This window comes from Heterocephalus glaber, unplaced genomic scaffold (genome assembly GCF_053883595.1).
Source record: "Heterocephalus glaber isolate CG9 unplaced genomic scaffold, H.glaber_assembly_v1.0 deba00000809, whole genome shotgun sequence".
Lineage (NCBI taxonomy): Eukaryota > Metazoa > Chordata > Mammalia > Rodentia > Bathyergidae > Heterocephalus > Heterocephalus glaber.
In genome coordinates, this window is record NW_028258163.1 from 12,774,676 (window position 1) to 12,795,059 (window position 20,384).

The following is a 20,384-nucleotide window of genomic DNA, read 5'->3' on the forward strand; positions in this document are numbered from 1 at the left end:
ATGAGTTTTCTTTCTCAAGGTGATTTAAATGTAAATCTGAGCCCCATCTTATTTATTCTACCATTCAGCAATTGCTTGTATTTTTACAGCTCACAGACACATGAAAAGCTTCCACACCCCCAGCAACTCCAGCACCATCACTGGCTTCATCCTCCTGGGCTTCCCCTGCCCCAGGGAGGGGCAGATCCTCCTCTTTGTGCTCTTCTCTGCTCTCTACCTCCTCACCCTCATGGGAAATGCTTCCATCATCTGTGCCGTGCGCTGGGATCTGAGACTGCACACACCCATGTACATCCTGCTGGCCAACTTCTCCTTCCTGGAGATCTGGTATGTCACTTCCACAGTCCCCAACATGTTGGCCAACTTCCTCTCTGACACCAAGGTCATCTCCTTCTCTGGGTGCTTTCTCCAGTTCTATTTCTTCTTCTCCTTGGGTTCCACCGAATGCTTTTTCCTGGCAATTATGGCCTTTGATCGGTACCTTGCCATCTGCAGGCCTCTGCAATATCTGTCCATTATGACCAGACATCTCTGCACCAATCTTGTGTTAGTCTGCTGGATACTTGGTTTCTTGTGGTTCTTGATTCCTATCGTCATCATCTCCCAAATGTCCTTTTGTGGATCCAGGATAATTGATCATTTCCTGTGTGACCCAGGTCCTCTGTTAGCCCTCACTTGCAAAAAAGTTGCTGTGATAGAGCTTGTCTTCTCTGCCTTAAGTCCCCTGCCCCTTATTATTCCTTTTGTCTTCATCGTGGGATCTTATGCTCTGGTCCTAAAAGCCGTATTGAAGGTCCCTTCAGCAGCTGGGAAAAGAAAGGCTTTTAACACCTGTGGGTCTCACCTTGCCGTGGTTTCACTATTCTATGGCTCAGTACTAGTGATGTATGGGAGCCCAACATCTGAGCATGAAGCTGGAATGCAGAAGATTGTGACTCTCTTTTATTCTGTTTTGACCCCTCTCCTTAACCCTGTGATATATAGTCTTAGGAATAAAGATATGAAAAGAGCCTTGGAGAAATTTCTGGGAACAAAAAAGCATTAATCAAAAACGCCCTTGGGCAATGAAAATGTATTTAACTTATTTTCATGTTTTAAGAAACTTGTTTTATTTAGGGAATTAATCATCACATTATAACAAAAACCAGGAACACCTGTGAGTGTGTTTCTGTTATTTCTTCTCTGGCTTCCTGATCATTTGTCCTGTTGCCTCTTATGCTTCAATTTTTTAATTTGAAAGCCAGGCATTATATTCTAAAAGTAGTAAAGAAAATAAATATAGTAACTCAACAGAAGTTAAAAATTTTCTTCTATCAAGTAGGTAGAGAAAGATTACTTTGATTCCACACAAGTGTTCTTTCTATGAGCTTTAAAAATGGCCTATGCTTGTTTGGGTTTTCATCCTTGGGGGCAGCCCTTGCACTGGAACATGGCTTTCTTAAAATTCAGTTATACCCTGAATCTGAGGTGTTAACTGTGCCAGTTGCTCCCTGCTGCCTTCAGATGTGTATTTCATCCACATTTTATAGTTACTTTGCTTGAAGTTACTTTTTGTCTAATACATGCTATTCAGTCATGACCATAACTAGAAGGTCTTTGATATTATATCTAAATTCCACACATTCTCACTATTTACCTCACTCTCAGAAGATGATCTTGTAGCATAAGTGTGTGAAAAATCCACAAACCAGAGAGACATGTAGCCCTAGGTGCTGATATAAACATGCATCTGGGATGTGGACCTGCTTTTCATTTCACTGCAACCACTTCCAAATCCTTGAGGACTCTTCCACAAACAGAGAGGGAAAGGTTACTCACAGTAACATAGAGGTAGAACCAGGACCAAAAAGAACATATTTGGGCTTATTTTTTAAATGAGAGGCACCCAGAATTAGTAGATAAGTACAAATATTTACTCAGTATTTGTGCTGGAAACTTAAGCTGTTTTTTTTAAACTCCATCCTAGACTTTGAATAAGATACCATCCTATTTTTGAAGCACCTTCACCAATCAACAAACATACTTAGATTGTGAATCAAAGATCAATTTACCAAGGACAATATTTTAATGAGAAAAAGCAAAAGTTACTTATCCATCACATTTTTTGATAACTTAAGTAGCTTTTCCTTTAGTAGCTGACCTTAAGGTTTTTTTCATATTTAATTTTACTGGTACAATCTAGATTTACATAATGATCACATTTATCCTAGGGAATTTGTACCTTTACATGATGTATCTCGATTCCCTGTTTTTCCCATTTCCCTCCCCTCCCTTCAACCCTCTAAGGGGAGTTCTTATTTATAAATGCCTCATTTTCATTTTTTACTTTTTTCTCATTTTTTAAATTTTTCTTTCCTTTCTTTCCCCCTCCTCCTTCTCTATTTTCCTTTTGAACAATGTTCTCTTATTTCACATTGTCTATTATCCATTTTGGTCCCTATTTACATTTTCAGTTTCTTACACCAGAGAGACAATGTGACATTTACACACATGTGCCTGATTTATTTCACTTAAGAGTATAGCTTCAAGGTGCATCCATTTATACTGATCTTAAATTTTTATCTTTAAAACTTTTCACATTTTTTCCAGTCATATTATAGTAAGTTTCATTTATTAATATAAATAACACCTGAGAGTAAGAGAACAAAACTATACCCCAACAAAAAAATAACTCAAAAGATATAAATTAACCATACCCAGAAATAATTCTTAAACATGTAAAGAGCATGGACTCATTGATAAAAACATTAAGGAAAAATCCTATTCTATTTTTCACCTAGCAGAATGACAAAAATAAAAATGTTTGAAAATGCACTGGGCATGGTGAAATGAGTACCTTCACACTTGGCTGGAGGGAGTATAACTTTTAAACCCTATATAGGTTGACTAGGCAACTTCTATCAAAATTTAAAGTGATATGCCCTTTAATCCAGCAGCTTGGATTCCTAGGTATTTAGCCTATAAATATTTTCATATATGTGAAAAAATAATGAAAAGAACAGTCATGGTAGCATTGCTACAATAACAAAATATTGACAACAACATCACTTCTCATTAATAAAAGGGTAAATAAGCTATGATCAGTTACACATTGGAATACCATAGCTTCAATTTTACAAAGTATAAAGCAGTTCCTTATGGGATATCTCCAAGACATATTGTTAAGTGAAAACAGCAATGTGATTAGCAGAGTGTATGATAGCTACTTTTTTCATAAATGTTTATGATATCCAAGAAGAAGATCCAAAGAACTGATAACAACATTGCATTAGGCAAAGAATTTGGTGTTTAAAGAACAAGAGAAGAATAGGTATTTTTAAACAAAGAACAATTTTCTAGGGGAACTTTCTGATTACTAGATATAGAAAATAATTTTCCCCCAACAATTCTATGATTCCATATGAGTATTTTTTTATTTTAATGTAATACAAGTAGATATTAATAAAGAAAATATAAAAACAGTTCTATGGAAAAATAATTTTTAAGACAAAAAATAATTAGAGAATAAATAACAATGGTAAATACACTGTGTATCATGACCTTAAAAGAATATATTTTCAAGTGCTATTCTATATCTCAACTCATTTCCTAATAACTATAACTTTTTTGTATAAAATATTTTAATTATTAACAAAGAATCTCACACTCAGTACGATAATTGAATAATTTCTGGTTCAATCGTTCAAATTGACAATTTCTTCCTATTTCAAAATATCTATTATATATTTTGGTTCTTATTTATAGTCTCAGTTTCTCACACCAGAAAGACAATGCAATATTTACACATGTGTGTCCAATTTATTTCACTTAAGAGTATGGCCTGTAGGTGCATCCATTTACCTAGAAATATCTCAAGTTTATCCTTTTTTATGGCTGAATAGTACTCCATTTATTTTTTTTAAAACCACATCTTTCTTATCCATTCCTCAGTTAATGGGCATTTGGGGTATTTCCAAGATTTATCTATAAGAAACTGTGCCACTATAAGCATGGGTGCACATATATCACTGTGGTATGATGCTTTTAATTCTTTTGGAAAGATAGCTGGGAAATAGCTCTAACCTTAGTTTTTTGAGGACTCTCCACACTGATTTCCACAGTGGTTGCACCAATCTACACTCCCACCACCAGAGTTCCTTTTTCCCAGCAGCCCCATCAGCACTTGTTGTGGGTGTGAGTCTCTTCATTGACAGAAAAGTTAAACAGGGTCCTAAGAGCTCCTTAGCATCATTTCACTCTGACTGTTTAGTACTTTAGAGAAAATATGAGAAATATCTTCCTTGTCTTAGGGCTTATACAAATATATGGTTATAAAACTGTAGCTAGTTATATCACATTTATATGTAGATATCATCTCTGTCATTTTTCTACTATTTATTTTTATTGTTGGGAAAACACATTTTTTTTCTCCTAAAGCTCATAGAGTCCTGATAAAGATAGACAATAAAATTGCTAGGGTTCTTTCATTAAATAGTGCAAGTACAATGAAAAATCCAAACAAATCTAGCAAATAGAACTCAAAACTAGATCCAGGAATGTGACTCAGTGGTGCCATGCCCACCTGACAAGTGCAAGGTCCTTAGTTCAGTTCCTAGTACAAAATAAAAACCCTCAAGACCATATTAAAAAGGTCATATAGTATAACAAATTAGAATTTACTTTTACTATGCAAGGATGGCTCAATATATGAAAATTAAACAATGTAATATAACATTAACAGAATGAGGAAAACTCACTTGACTATCTCAGTTAATGCAAAAAAGGCATTTAATAAAATTCAGCACTTTTTCATAAGAAAAACACTCAACAAAGTAGGACTAGAGATAAACTATCTTAATGTAGTAAAGTTCATATATGAAAAACCCACAGTGAATATTATACTCAATGGTTTTTAAAAATCCTGAAAGCTTTTCTTCTCAGATAAGGAATAAGACAAGTATGTCCATTTTGTCAGTTCTCTTTTTTTCAGTTTTTATTTTTATTAGTACATGTTTGCATTATATAATGATTGTCAAAAGACACACACTGCCAGATCAGGTCAAAAAACAAAATCCAATGATATGCTATACACAAGAAACATTTAATCTAAAAAGAAGCTCATAGACTAAAAAATCAAAGGATTGCAAACAATATTTTATGCAATAGAACACAAAAACAAGCAAGAGTAACCATTCTATTTTCAGACACAGTGAACTTCATGCCCAAACTGATCAGAAGAGACAAAGGTCAATACATACTGATAAAAAGAATAATTCAACAATTATAAGATAACAATTATAAACATGTGTACACCAAATACCAATGCACCCAACTTCATAAAACAATGACTACTGGACATAAAAGATCAAATAAACATCAACACAATCATAAGGGGAACTTCAATAACCCACTATCACATATAGATCAACTAAAGAAAAAAAAATCAAAGAAATATCAGAATTGAACCACATATTTGAACAAAAGGACTTTGTAAATACAGAGTGTTCTACCCAAAAGCAATAGAATACAAATGTTTCTGAGCAACGTATAGCACTTTCTCCATGACTTACTAGGCATTAGGCATGCTTATATAAATATTAAAAACTAAAAATATCTTATACATATTATTGGAGCATCATAGAATGAAACTAGAAATCACTGGCAAAAGAAATCACAAAAAGTCATGCAAATACTTGGAGATTAAGTAATGCACTCGAATAATCAATGGGTCACAGAAGAAGTTAAAATATTCTTAGAATCAAATGAAAATGAGCTATAAAACATATCAGAAACTATGGGACACAGCAAAAGCAGTCAGGAAGTTCATAGCTGTGCCCATGTTAGAAAACCAGAACAAACTGTATGTACTGCAAGGTCCTAGAAAAACAAGAACAATCCAAACCCAAAATGGGTACAATGAAGGGAATTATAAAGATCAGCATGGAAATCAATGAAATTGAAACTAAAAAGAAAAAATACAAAGAATCAATGAAGAGTTGGTTCTTCAGAAGGATAAACAAAGTACAAACCCTTAGAAAATACCAAAAGACTCATTTAGATGCAATTAGGAATGAAAATGGCAAAGTCACAATGGATACCACTGAAATCCATAGGATTATAAGTAACTATTTTGAAAACTAATAAATTGGAGAATCTGGAAGAAATTAATAGATTCCTTAAACTCACTGCTGACATCATACTAATGAGAAAAAACTGAAAACATTCCCTCTAAAATCAGGAACAAGAGAAAGGTGTCCACTGTCACCACTCCTGTCCAATATAGTACTCAAAACTTTAGCCAAAACAATTAGGAAATGAAAGAACTAGAATAGGAGAGGAAGAAGTCAAAATTTGCTTCTTTGGAGATGACATGATGCTATCCATAGAAGAGCCAAAAATGTCACCAAAAGACTCTTAGAACTAAAAGAAAAAATTCAGCAAAGTGGCAGAATACAAAATCAACACACAAAAATCAATAGTGTTTCTATAAACCAATGAACCCACTAAGAGAGAAATTTTTTTTAAAAATCCCATTCACAATAGCATCAAAAAATTAAATTCCTTGGAATTAACCCAACCAAGAAAGTGAAAGACCTCTATAATAAAACTATATTTCTCTGAAAATAAAGAGATTAAATAGGCATTAGAAAATGGGAAAACATCTCTTGTTCCTGGGTAGGCAAAATTAACATCATCAAAATGGTCATATTACCAAAAATAATACATACATTTAATGCAATCCCCATGAAAATACCATCTGTATTTTTTACAGAACTAGAATAAAATAATTCTAAAATTTATATGAAAAAAGAAGAAACCAAAAATAGCAAAAGAAATCCAGGGCAACAAGAGCAAAGAAAAAGATATTACAATCCCAGACTTTAAGTTACACTGCAAAACCACAATAATAAAAACACATGATACTGGCACAAAACCAATACATTTACCATGGAACAGAATAGAGGATACAGATACAACCTCAAGCACTTTCACCTAGCTGATCTTTGACAAGGGGACCAAAAATGTATACTGTAGAAAAGATAGCCTCTTTAATAAACGTTACTGAGAAAACTGGTTATCCACATGCACGGGAATGAATCTTGATCCACATCTCACAGTGCACTAAATCAAAATGGATGAAAGACTTAGGTATACAAACAAAAACACTGAATCTAATTGAGAAAAAATGGTAAAATTCTTAAAGATATGGGTATAGGCAAAAGCTTTCTGACCAGAACCCCATTGCACAAGAAATAGTACCAAGAATCAACAAATGAGATTTTATCAAACTAAAAAGCTTCTACATAGCTAACACAATAACCAACAGATTGAAGAGACAACCTACAGAGTTGGAAAAAAAATAATTTTAGCAGCTACTCCCCAGACAGAGGATTGATATCTAAAATATATAAAGAACTCAAAATGATTAGACCACCAAATATAAAACTCAATTTTAAAATGGGCCATTGAAATGAATAGACACTTCACAGAAAAAGAAATACAATGGCCAGTAAATACATGAAAAAACTGTTCAGCATCTTTAGTCACCAGAGAAATGCAAATCAAAACAACACTGAGATTTCACCTTGCTGCAGTAAGAACACCCACTATCAAGAACTCAAAAAATAATAAATGTTGGTGAGGTTGTTGGGGGAAAGGAGCTCTTATATACTGTTAGTGGTATAACCACATTGGAAATAATTATGGAGATTTCTCAAAAAATTAAAAATAGAAATTCCAGCCGGGGATTTAGCTTGGTGGTGCCGCCATCTGCCTCACAAGTGCAAAGTCCCGAGTTCTATCCCCAGTACCAAAAAAAAAAAAAATAGAAATTCCATTTGACCCAGCTATATCTCTCCTGGGTATCTTCCTAGAAGAGCTAAAGGCATCCTACTACAGCAATACGTGCATACCATGTTCATAGCAGCACAAGTCACAATGATCTATATGCCCATCAACAGATGAATGGATAAAGAAAAATTGGTATATATACATATTGGAGTACTACTCATCCATAAAGAAGGACAATTTTGAGTCATTTGTAGGAAAGTGAATGGATCTTGAGACCATAAGCTAAGTAAAATAACTTATTTAGAAAAGGTTAAATATCACCTGGTATCTTTACTATGATAGACTCAAAATATAAGGATTTTTGAAGATCAAAATAAAGAGTCATGTGAAGAAACGGAAGTAGTTTCTATAGAAATGGGAAGCAGATCTGGGAAAAGGGGTGTAGGGGGATAAGGTGAGTAAAAATTATCAAGTGCACTATGCATATTTAACAAACCCTTAAGCTGAATGTGATCACTGATACTGCAAACGTGTACCAATAAAAAGAATAAGAGACAAAAATTTATGTCCTATGTCTGGTTCTGGGCTGGTTGTTTTATACCTAGAATATATATCATTAAATCATGTATTGTGAAAATGAAAAATTAATTTATTAAAAAATAAATGGAGAGATTTTCCATGTTTGCAAAGTGCAAAACAATATTATTCAGGTGTCAATACTATCCAAAATGATCTATGATCCAGTGTCTTTCAAAATCCAAATGACATTTTTGCAGAAATAAGAAAAATCCATCCCAAAATTAATAGACTTTCAAGGGACCCCAGGTAACCAAAACAATATTGAAAAAACAAGAGTTGACTATCCACACTTCCTAATTTCAAAATTTATCTCAAACCTATAGAAATTAAAACAATATGGTAGTGACACATATATCAATGGATTATTATAGAAACTCCAAAAACAAACCTTCACACAAGTAAGAGTTTGTAGAGAAGAATGTTGTCTCAGAGCAAGTTGAACTTAGAATGAACTCTGGGGAAATGTTCCCAGGAACAGCAGGTGTTTTCTCGCATGCCAGATAACATCCAGGGAGCATTGCTTGCGACGCTCCCTCTGTTCCAGAAACCTTGACGCCGAGGGCGTGAGTATTCTGCTTTGGAAAAGCTCAAGATTAGGTATGAAAGCTTTCAAGATGTTATTCCTGAAAAACAGCTTCAAGGCCTTGGTTGTAATCTCTCACGTTTCTCGCGCTCCCACCGTGCACCGCCTCAGTAAAAGGCATGGGCAACAGAGGCAAGCTGCTGTTTCGCCTTGTGAGCTGCAGCCCTCTGCTCGTCCACTTAACTGCATTCTCGTGGTCTGACTCTTCTTCGCGTCTCGAACAACTCCAACAAGAGTTCAATGCCACGAAGTGGGAGAGGGGACAGTCTTTTCATCTAGAGATACTAGGGAAACTAGTTATCCACATGCAAAATAATGAAGTTAGACTCTAACCTTAGGCAATACACAAAATTAACTCAAAATGAATCAGACTTGGACACAAAATTCAAAGCTTAAAACTAGAAGAAAACATAGAGGAAAGTTTTATGATATTGGATTTAACAATGACTTCCTGGATATGACACACACAAAAAAATCTGGCCACAAAAAAAAATAGATAAGTAAAATATCAAAATTTAAAGCATTTGTACATCAAATGACACTATCAACAGAATATAAAGCAATCCATGGAATAGAAGAAAATACTCATAAATCATAGATCTGATAAGGGCTAATATCCAAAATATTTGAAGAACTACAACTCAACAAGAATAACATACAATCCAATTTTAAAATGACCTAAGCATTCCAATAGATATTTCTCCAAAAATCAGTAAACAATAGGCACAAGAAAACATGCTCAACATTCAAGTATATAAATCCAAATCACAATGAGACTCCAATTCACATCCATTGGAATGAAGAAGAAAGAAAAGAAGAAGAGGAGGAAGGGGAAGGAGGAGGAGGGAAAAGAGGAAGAAGAGGAAAAGGAGGAGGGAGAGAGAGGAAGAGGAGGAGAAGAAAAGAAAGCAACACATGCTACACAAGGATGAACCTTGAAGCCAGCCATGAAAGGAGAAATAATGTGTGATTCCATTTAGAAAGCAACCTGGAATAGTCTGATTCGTGGAGACAGAAAGTAGAATGGCGGCCGCCAAGTGCTGGGAAAGGATGGAACAGGGAATCCTTGTTTAGATACTGAGTTTCAGTTTAGAATGATGAAAGATCCTGCAAATGGATAGTGGTGGTGGCTGCATAACAATGTAAACGTCCTTAATGTCATTGAACTGTGCACTAATAAATTGTTAAAAAGATAATTTTATATTAAGATACATTATATTTTTATGTGGTTATATATCACCACAATAAAAATATTTTTAAACTACCAGAAAAAGCTAATAGACAAAAGAAAATAATTATAAGTAGTTGAATAACCCAAAAGAAAAAAAGAATGAATAAGGGAATAAAGAATATATAGCACAAATACAAAACAAATAATCTGTAAGTAATTAAAACTTAGAAGAAAAATTGTAGATGTTAAGAGTGTGAAGAGAATATAAACAATTTGAAAAGACTTTTCTTGAAAGTGATTGTTTGGAAATCCAGACATCTCACCATTGCCTTGCAGTTCCTGCTTTCGCTCTGGGATCCAATTTTCCCTAAACTTTGTGAAAACTGTAGATGGAAGAAAAAATGCTCTACCTAAGTCTCTCAAGGGAGCCTGCCCAAGAAGAGACGGAAGCCAGCACACTCATCTCCGAGATCAAACTTTAATTGCACCTCTAGGGAGTCTCAACAATACACCCTTTTTCCTTCACTCACTGGCACACCCTTTCTGAAATCTCCTCATGAGGTTCACACCTAACTGCTTTAAGGTGCTCTACAGGAAAATATAACAATATATAAAACTCTCCTGCTGAACTTTCTTTGCTGGGTAAGACAAGTGAAAAATATCTGATGCCTGGAGGTATTTAAGTCTCTTGTACAGGTGCTCCTTGGCTTACCAAAGGTTTAAGTACTGATAAACTCATTGTACATTGGAAATATTATAAGTCAAAAGTGCATTTAATTCACCTAACTTATTAAACATCATAGCTTAGCAAACAGCATACTGTGGAATATCAGTTGTTTGCCTTCGTTATCATATGGCTGACTAGGAGCTATGCTCACTGCCACTGTCCAAGTTAGCACAGCCTGGCAAAAGATGAAAATTTAAAGTGCAATTTCTATGTAATGTTTATCACTTTTCCTTCCTTAAAAAGTGGAACAAAGTAAGTGGAAGATTGTAAGTCAAGGACTATCGGAACAGTGCCTGATGAAAATACCAATCTGTAGTTGAGGGCCACACCTTACATGCTGTTGCAGGACTTGTGCTCCTTTCACTGGCTATCACTACTGCCCAATAGAAGGCCCAGTTGTTCTGTTATATTCGAGGAACTCGGAAAGGGAGCTTCAACATTTAACTTTCTATACCCTAGGATTCACAGGTCAGGCCCTATGTTCAAATTCATATATAGGAAAGAGAGGCATCCTTAAGAAGATACAGACGAAGTGTTTATTCTCCGACCTGTCACACTGAGTCCTATCATGAAGGGTAAGTAACTTCTCACTGTCCAGACATCACGGAATTATTTTTACTAAAATATCTACCCGTTGATGCTAGCTTTAGTTGGGGTCCCTTTATATTATTATCATACTTTTCCAAACTTTTTCTGGATTTTTGGCTGTGTGATTTTATCCACAGCATCTTCAGTATCGTAATAGTGAAGTTGTGCATCCAGCTACACAGATCTCCCTTAGCTTAATACTCCTAAAGTTTCTTGCCTAATGATTCACAAGTGAATGCCTTATTATTCAGAAATTTGATAAATTGCCTAGGTTGGTATTAAAGACTATTTGCTAATGTATTTAACTCACTGTCTACAATACTCTAATTAAATATGACTTATTCCCAGTACTATGATGCACACCCCAGGTAATGTAATAACTTTCATCCTATTATTTGTTTCTACATTTTGCATTGTCAACATTATTATGTTTTCATTTCCTCTTCCTTTATATCAAATCAAACTGTATGATTCTACATGTGTTAGAATATATGAGAAGGTCCATAAAATAAATCTGAACCACCAAAAATGTTACCCATAACTTTGGAGTATGAAATTTTTGAACTGAGTGACTTTTAATCTAGTCTTTTTTGTTCACTTAAATTCATTGTTTTTATGGCAGGGGATGGAGCTGAATGCCACAGCGCCTGCCTGCCAAGTACAAGGCGTTGAGTTTGAGTCCCCAGACCAAAAAAACCAAAGTTCATTGTTTTTATCTAGGCTTTTAAATGATTATGCTAAAAATTTTTATCCTAAGTACTTTGTTTTTAGTTATTGGTAGTATTATCATGAAAAAAATGCAATATTTTTCAAGTCCTAGCATATTCCAGGAACTTTACCAGGCACTGTACTGTATATTAGACAGCTGTATTTCAACACTATTTTCACAAGATCTCTGCAAAGTAAATCCTAACTTTCCCAAAGAGCAAGCAGCATCTACTATAGAACTTGAACCCAAATCAATGTAACTTTATCATTTATTTTTCTTTAAGTGTGACATGTAATACAATTATTAAGTGTTACTAAGTTGAGTCAATCACTTGTGAACAGAAACCAGCTGTGGTCTGTCATCACATACTACAAAGTGAATGTTCTCGTCCTTCCTCACCAAATTGAGCCAGTTCCTCATAAAACTGTGTTCTCAGACCTTCTTTAGGAGAGGTCTTTTCTTTCTAGTTTGTATGTGTAGCTGTTCTACACTACTACTGAACTCTCTAGCATTTACACTACAATCTTCAGCACTTACAATGATCCCCTCTGTGCTCAGGACAGATTTGAAAACTTCAGATGAAAAAATCAACAGGATTTGGTGGTTGATTATATATATGAGCTGACAGAATTAGAAAGGGCTTGAATGGCCTTCCAGTTTTTGGCTTTAGCAAATGCTACATGGATTGGTGGAGAAAAGTAAAGCCATTCCCCAAGAAGCAAGTACAAAGGAGGAGTCTTTACAAAGAAACAGATAGAATAAGAGGTTGTGAGCAAAATGATAATAGGTCTGAAACTATAAATAGGGTAAATGACTAGAGGTTACATTTCACGTAGATCCTCAGGGATGATAGGAATCCCACAGCATGTGGGATTGCTCAGTCATGAGGCTTAAAGGTGCTCTTGCTAAATGTGGCCACATTTGGACACTGTGTCAGAGTCGGTCACAAGATTACCTGAGGAGGTACAGATTAGGGATTGAGTGATAGTGATATTCATAAACTTGTAGATTAGCTTTTGGAAATTTACTCAACCATTGATTCTTTCAAGGGCCTACTGCAACTAGAAATTCAGTAATCTGAGAATGTAGAAGTAAATGTAATGTCATTTGTAAATTTTAGAAGTTTTCAGCCTAGAGAGAAACATACAAACCCATGCTTTAAGTCATTATGGCATATTTGTTAGTTGAGATATGTATAATATGCTATAAAAATATTTACTGGAACTTATAAATAGCATGGTTTTGCCTTGTTGATTTCAGTATGACAGATATCAAAAAGATACCTAAAATTATCATCATAAAAAACTAGGATATCCTACATTGACTGGTGTAATTATCAATTTCCTTAAATCATTGTAAGTTCATTTTGGAGTCAAATGTTCTGAGATAAATGTTGAAAAACATTAATTGTGGTGGCAATTATAAAACAAAACAATAGATAATATTTGAATCCAACTCTGGGGGTTGACTAAATCTGTAGACTAGAAGGCAATAGAGCCATGGAATTGATGATTTACAGCTATATTTTTGACAAGGAAAAAAACTAAAATACAATAAGCTTAAAAATAAATTAGAGTATTTTTGGAAAAAGCGTTTAAAGTTTTTTTGGCTTTGAAATCTGGAACTATTTTTATTTTATTTATTTATTATGTTTTTAATTATAAAAACATTTTTGTTAAGTAATTATACATCACCCAAATTTAAAATATCATTTATATTCAGCAAGAATTGAACTTCCATAACAGTGAGAGCCATGTTATATGTGTTTGTTGGACTTGTGGTAACTGACCTTCCCAAACAAGTTTTAAAATTCTAAGTTCCTCACAGGTAGACAGTTGGGACTGAAGTTGGACATGTCAAAACCTGTCACCTGCAATATATAGAAAGAACAAGAATGCATCCTTGCAGTAGAACAATATATTATAAAACAAGTTGTTTATTTCAGTGAGATATTTATGAAAAAATGATTTAAAATACAGTATTTGTTTTAATGTAGTGGAGATTTAGTTAAGTTATAGGAGTTTGAAGTAAAAGTACTAAGTAGATTCAAGGAATACTATGAGGTAACTATTAACTCTGTACTCTCCAGAAGAGTATTACTATACCTTCCCTCTTGGTTTCTATGTTGATACTTACAAATCATGAAAATGTAATAAAAGAAAGTTATTCCAATGTGAACAACTCAGAACACATAATACACTTTCAATAGGGTATCTGAAAAGTATGTCAAGTGCTTTCTCCATGAGATGTCAAAAAAGTAATTATTTCATTCCTAATTCTTGCTTTAAAAACAACTCATACTAAAAGCAGTCTATTAGAAATAAAGTGGGATAAAACAGAAAAAAAGAAAGCAAATGGAGTAGGGGAGAAATACAAACTGGTAAGTATTTTGCTCCTTTTCGTTTGTTTCTGAGTTTTTTAAATCCTCAAAGTAAAGAGAGACTTCTTTTAAATCTTATACAATGGTTAAAAAAACTAATGTAAAAACTCTAATGTTATGAACCTAACTTTATTGAAATTTGGAATCATTAAGATTGTTGATCGTTGCTTTTAACAAGAGCCACAAATCAATGGATGGATTATTCCAAACTAATTCCCAAATAGCCAACATGATGTATGTCAGTATTAAGTTTCCTCCAAGTTTTTCAAGAAACAAAACAAGACATTGGTGTTTTTTTGTCTTCTCTACAGCTCTGGGATTTATGAACAATTCAAAAACAAGCACTGTGACCGAATTTGTCCTCCTTGGTTTCCCTGGTTGTCAGGAGATGCAAAGTTTCCTCTTCTCGGTTTTCTTTGGGGTCTATGTATTTGCTACAATGGGAAATGGTACAATTGTCTGTGCAGTGAGCTTGGACAAACGTCTCCATATGCCAATGTATATTCTCCTGGGAAACTTTGCTTTCCTTGAAATCTGGTACATCACCTCCACTGTACCGAGTATGCTAGGCAATTTCCTCTCAAAGACAAAGACTGTCTCTTTTGTTGACTGTTTGACCCAATTCTACTTTTTTACTTCCCTGGGTACAACTGAAACGTATTTCCTTTGCATCATGGCATATGATCGGTACCTTGCCATTTGCCGCCCACTGCACTACTCCACTGTCATGACTACACGACTTTGCTATATCTTGATATCTCTTTGCTGGTTGTTTGGGTTCATTAGTTACTCTGTGTCTGCTGTACAATTATCTCAATTGCCTTTCTGTGGGCCCAACATCATCAACCACTTTGTGTGTGACATGGACCAACTGATGGCTCTGTCCTGTGCCCCAGCTCCCTTCACTGAGATCACCTTCTACAGCCTGAGCACCTTCATTATTGTCCTCACTCTTCTATACATCCTGGGCTCTTATATACTTTTACTGAGAGCTGTGCTAAAAGTTCCCTCAGCAACAGGCCGACGGAAAGCCTTTTCTACCTGTGGGTCACATCTGACAGTGGTGTGTTTATTCTTTGGAGCCCTCTTGGCAATGTATGTGAGCCCCACAGCTGAAAACCCAGCTGCAATGCAGAAGATTATGACTTTGTTTTATTCTGTGGTGACTCCTTTCTTAAACCCTTTGATTTACAGCTTACGAAACAAAGAGATGAAGGCTGCACTGAAGAAAGTCTTGAGAATAGAATAAGCATAAAGCAACCCATATGAGACTAAGCAAACCACTGTCCAGATAAAAAGATCCATTGAGAAGGGCTTGCTTTCTGTTTGCTATTTCTGAAATACTCTAATGAAGATATCCTCTCAGGGGAGTCCCTCATCATTTTACTCCACAACGAATCTGGAGCTAAACCAGAGTTGAATTATATTACATTACAAATGTAACAACCATATTTTCAACATGGGTAACTCCAGTAGATTATATATGATTATATATGGGGCTTTTATCCATTCTACTTCATATTGTTTTAGTTTTGATTCTTGGGGGATAGAGGTGGAAGGTGGATGCACAGTACTTGGAGCTGAATCCTTTGTATACATGGGAATTTCTTACGATAGTCCAAATATTAAATTAATTGAACCTAATTTAAATACCTAATTGGTACAAAAGTTCAAAAGTGCATGGGGGCCAAATTGCATAGGACTTTTAAACCACTGTAGGGGCTTTTTAAAATTCCACATTATAATTATGGTGGTATGGATTTATGGAGGTAAAAAGTGATGTCATGATGCATGAATACAATGTAGAATAATTAAACCAAGCTAAACTATTTATCTCTTTCTGGTTAGAACACTTAGAATTTATTCTCAGCAATTCTGAAATGTACAGCACATGATGTTCTTTAATATATTCACTACACTGCACTGAGAAAAGAAAACCTAACACCTCCTATCTAAGGGAGGCTTTGCACTCTGGCCATCTTCCCCCCATTCCCTTTACTCTCAGCCTCCAGTAACCACTATTCTCTGCCTTTCTGAGTTCAATTATTTTACATCTCATATATGAGTAAGAACATGCATTGTTTGTTCTGTGCCTGGCTTATTACACCTAGCAAAACGGTCTCCAATTCCATCCGTGCTATCACAAATAACACATACCACGTTTTTATCTGTTCATCTGTTATGCACTCCCAAGTTGTTCCATAACTTGCCTATTATGAATTATGGTGCACTGAACATGGTAGTGAACATCTTTTCAACATACCGATTTTGAGTAAATACTCAGAAACCTTTTGAGTAAATACTCAGAAAACAGATTGTAGGATCAATGTTAATTCTATTTTTAGAATTTTGAGGTACTCCTGCACAGTTTTCTACAATGTTTCTAATTTACAAGCCAGTACAATATGCAAGGAAGGGTTTCTTTTTCTCAACGCTTTTACCAACTTTTGTTATCTATTTGACTTTTTGATAACAAACATCCTTACAAGTAGAAGATGGATCCCATTGTGGTTCTAATGTGCATTTCTCTAATAATTATTGAAGTTGAGCATTTTTTGTATCTATTAGCCATATATTTTGTTTCTAAAATATCTCCTGGCTGGGGATTTAGCTCAGTGCTTTCACCACCTGCCTCATAAGCACAAGGTCTTGAGTTCAATCCCTGGTACAGAAAAACAAATATATATATATATATATATCCGTGTATATATATATATATATATATCTGTATATATATATATATCCATATATATATATACACACGGATATATATATCCTAAAATCTCTTTGCCCATTTTTAAATTGGATTATTGAGTTATTTGAGTTTCTTATATATTTTGTATATTAACTCTTAGTGCAAGGGTGATTATTATCATATTCTGTAGACACCCTAATGTGCAATAGAAAACCAGAGCTTTTTCCTCCTAACTGCACTTAATACCCATTAATCAATGGTTTTCCATCCCTTCTTCCCTCTTAATCTCCCATTGCTGGTAATTACCATTCCGCTCTCAACTTCAATGAGATCAACTTTTTTAGATTCCACATATGAGTGAGATTATGCAGGACTTACCTTCTGTTCCTGGCTTCTTAAACTGAGCATAATGATCTATTGTCATCCATCCATGTTGCCTTGAATGACAAGACTTCATCTTTTTAAATTCCTGGATGGTTTTCCATCATGTATGTATACTACAAATTCTTTATCCATTCATCAGTTGATGGACATTTGGATTGTTTCCATTTCTTGGCTATTGTGAATAGTGCTTCAGTGAACACGGTAGTGCAGATGTGTTTTCAAAATACAGTACTAATTTCATTTCTTTTGGGTATAGACCCACTAGTGGGATTGCTAGATCATATAGTATTTCTATTTTTAATTTTTTGAGAAACCTCTATATTGTTTTTCATGGTAGCTATACTCACTTATATTCCCATCAAGAGTGTATAGAGTTGTTCCTATCCATAAACATGGGATATCTCTCCATTTTCATGTCCTCTTTAATAACATTCAATCATATTTTACAACTGTCATTGTAGAAATCTTTCAATTCTTTGGTTAAATTTATTCGTAGGTATTTTTATAGCTATTGTAAATGGAAATGCTTTCTTTGTTTCTATTTCAGATAATTCACTATTGGCATATAGCAATGCTACTAATTGTTGTATATGGATTTTATATTCTGTCAAGTTTTCTTAATTAATTCATTAGCTCTAATAATCATTAGATTATTAGCTCTAATAATGGTTTTGGAGGTTTAGGAGGGTTTGTTGTTGTTGTTTTGCTTTGTTTTGTTGTTGGTTGAATTTGGTTTTTTGAGACAGGGTCTTGCTATGTAGTTCAGGTTGGCCTTGAACACACTGTGTAGCCCAGGCTGGCCTCAAACTCATGGCAATCCTCAGCTTCTCGAGTGCTGGGATTACGGGAATGTTCCACCATGCCCAGCCTCTTCAATAGATTTTAATGGAGTCTTTGAGTTTGTCTAAATATAAGATCACATTATCTGTAAATAGTGACAATTTGAATTCCTCTTTTCCAATTTAGATGTCCTTGTCTTTCTCTTGCCTTACTGCTCTGCCTAGATCTTTCAACCCTGTGCTGAATAAAGGTGGTGAGCAGTAAGGAAGCTAGAGTAGGAGAATAACATACTCCACTCCACCTCAGCCATGTAACAAATTTGAGGCCAGCCTGGGATAAACATTGAGAATCTATCTCAAAAAAAAAAAAAAGAACAAAAGATATCAAATAATGAAAGGAGGCCTTCTTGTCATGTTCCAGATATTGGAAAGAAAACTCTCATCTTTCCCCAATTCAGTATAATTTCAGCTGTTGACTTTTTGCATATGGGCCTCACTATGTGGAAGTACTTTTTCATATTTTTATATTTGAACCTAAAACAAGCTTGTAATCTCTGTGGAGCTTGACCTAGTTTTCTCCTATAACCTGTGTGTACTGTATTCAGAGTTTAACACAGTCTGACACCGAGTAGGTATATAATAAATGCTTGTCAATTACATACATTTTTTTGGTACTGGGGATTGAACTCGGGACCTTGTGCTTGTGAGGCAGGTGGCAGAACAACTGAACTAAATCCCTGGCCCAATTAAATATATTTTTAACAGAATGGAACAAGTGTATTATTTAAAGAGATCACACATGTGCGCAGCATACACACATGCATGCACATACACACATGCAGATACACATATATTCTTTCTCCTCTGAATCCATTTACCTCCCCCTGGGTAGGTCAGTTCCTTAGAGTGAGAATATTTCCACCAAAAGGAAAGTTTTCCTGACCTCTCTTAGGTATGTATCCTGGCCCTTACATCAGGATTCATCAAACCACTGGGGAAAACATAAACAGATACAGGTAGGATTAAATACATGCAGAGGTACAAGCACAGGAAAGGAAGTAGGTTCCTTCAAACAAACACATTGGGGAATTATGGATCCTATTCAGGAGAGATTTGTAAACTCTTAATAGTCACTCACTTGAAAAACACATTTCATTTGGTTCGGAGCAACACAGGACGCAAGTCTCTGAAGGCACAAACAACACTCTCCATCCCTGACTCAGCTCTCGGACTGTGTAAATGAGGAGCTTCTTGTGGCTGGAGTTTCACTCACATCTGCATCTTGGAGCCAAAAACAACTTCGGATAGGTAGGAAAGCCTACAACCAAAGAACACTGCTGCTCTGCACCTTGCTGTAAGACAACTGAGAATAGGTGATTCCCCTGTAAATCCCTTAATTCTTTTTTCCTATGCTCTTTGTAGGAGCAACATGTTAGACTCTTCACTGCTTATCTCTCAACACACTTTTAAAGAGAACCTTAGATGATACAGTGTATTCACATCAAGGGCTCACTCAAGTATCACAGAGTTCCCACATTACAGCTCAGAGTAAATGGCACTCATATGGCTCGGGAATTGGGGTGGGGGATTAAACTTCCATCAGAATATAGTCTAAGTCTTGTACCACTTTGCAAAATTGCTTAGTGAAATTTTGGTTGACAGATTACTTCTCAGCAGGAGCAATTAAAGCAAGACGTTATTTTTTCAGAGTCTTTGGCGAGAGACAAAGCACTAGTGCAAACTGAGAAAAAGCAAGATAGTGGTCTTTGTTTTCCTTTGGATTTACCTACACCTCAAAAATGTAAAGTCTAAAGACTCTCTGCATTTACAACTTAAAAAGAGCTCTTCTCTGGGAAGTGGCTTCAATTCCCACAAGGGGTTAAAGAGGAGGGTCTGGCCCCCTTATCAGCTATACAAAATGGGTTTCCCAGGTTCTTTGTCCTCTTCTTCTCTCCAGCTGGACATTTATATGTCCATCTCTTGAGGTGAACAGAGGAGGCGAATTTAAATTTGTCAGTT

At 35.2% G+C, this 20,384-nt stretch overlaps 2 protein-coding genes across 3 annotated transcripts; both read left to right on the plus strand.

Annotated features, from left to right (window-relative positions):
* On the plus strand, nucleotides 1–1,045 carry LOC147829042 (olfactory receptor 11G2-like). Its single transcript, XM_087207296.1, has one exon. It carries the CDS (start codon nucleotides 101–103, stop codon nucleotides 1,043–1,045), a length of 945 nt encoding a protein of 314 aa, XP_087063422.1. The 5' UTR covers nucleotides 1–100.
* An 11,170-nt stretch (nucleotides 1,046–12,215) lies between these two features.
* On the plus strand, nucleotides 12,216–15,756 carry LOC147829043 (olfactory receptor 11H4-like). Of its 2 annotated transcripts, XM_087207566.1 has the most exons (2): nucleotides 12,216–12,239; nucleotides 14,836–15,756. In XM_087207566.1, the coding sequence occupies exons 1-2, from the start codon at nucleotides 12,216–12,218 to the stop codon at nucleotides 15,754–15,756; spliced, it is 945 nt and encodes a 314-aa protein (XP_087063692.1). The 2 variants fall into 2 exon arrangements, with proteins under 2 accessions (XP_087063692.1, XP_087063693.1); XM_087207567.1 differs by lacking the exon at nucleotides 12,216–12,239 and having other exon boundaries at nucleotides 14,800–15,756.
* The last annotated feature ends 4,628 nt before the right edge of the window (nucleotides 15,757–20,384 follow it).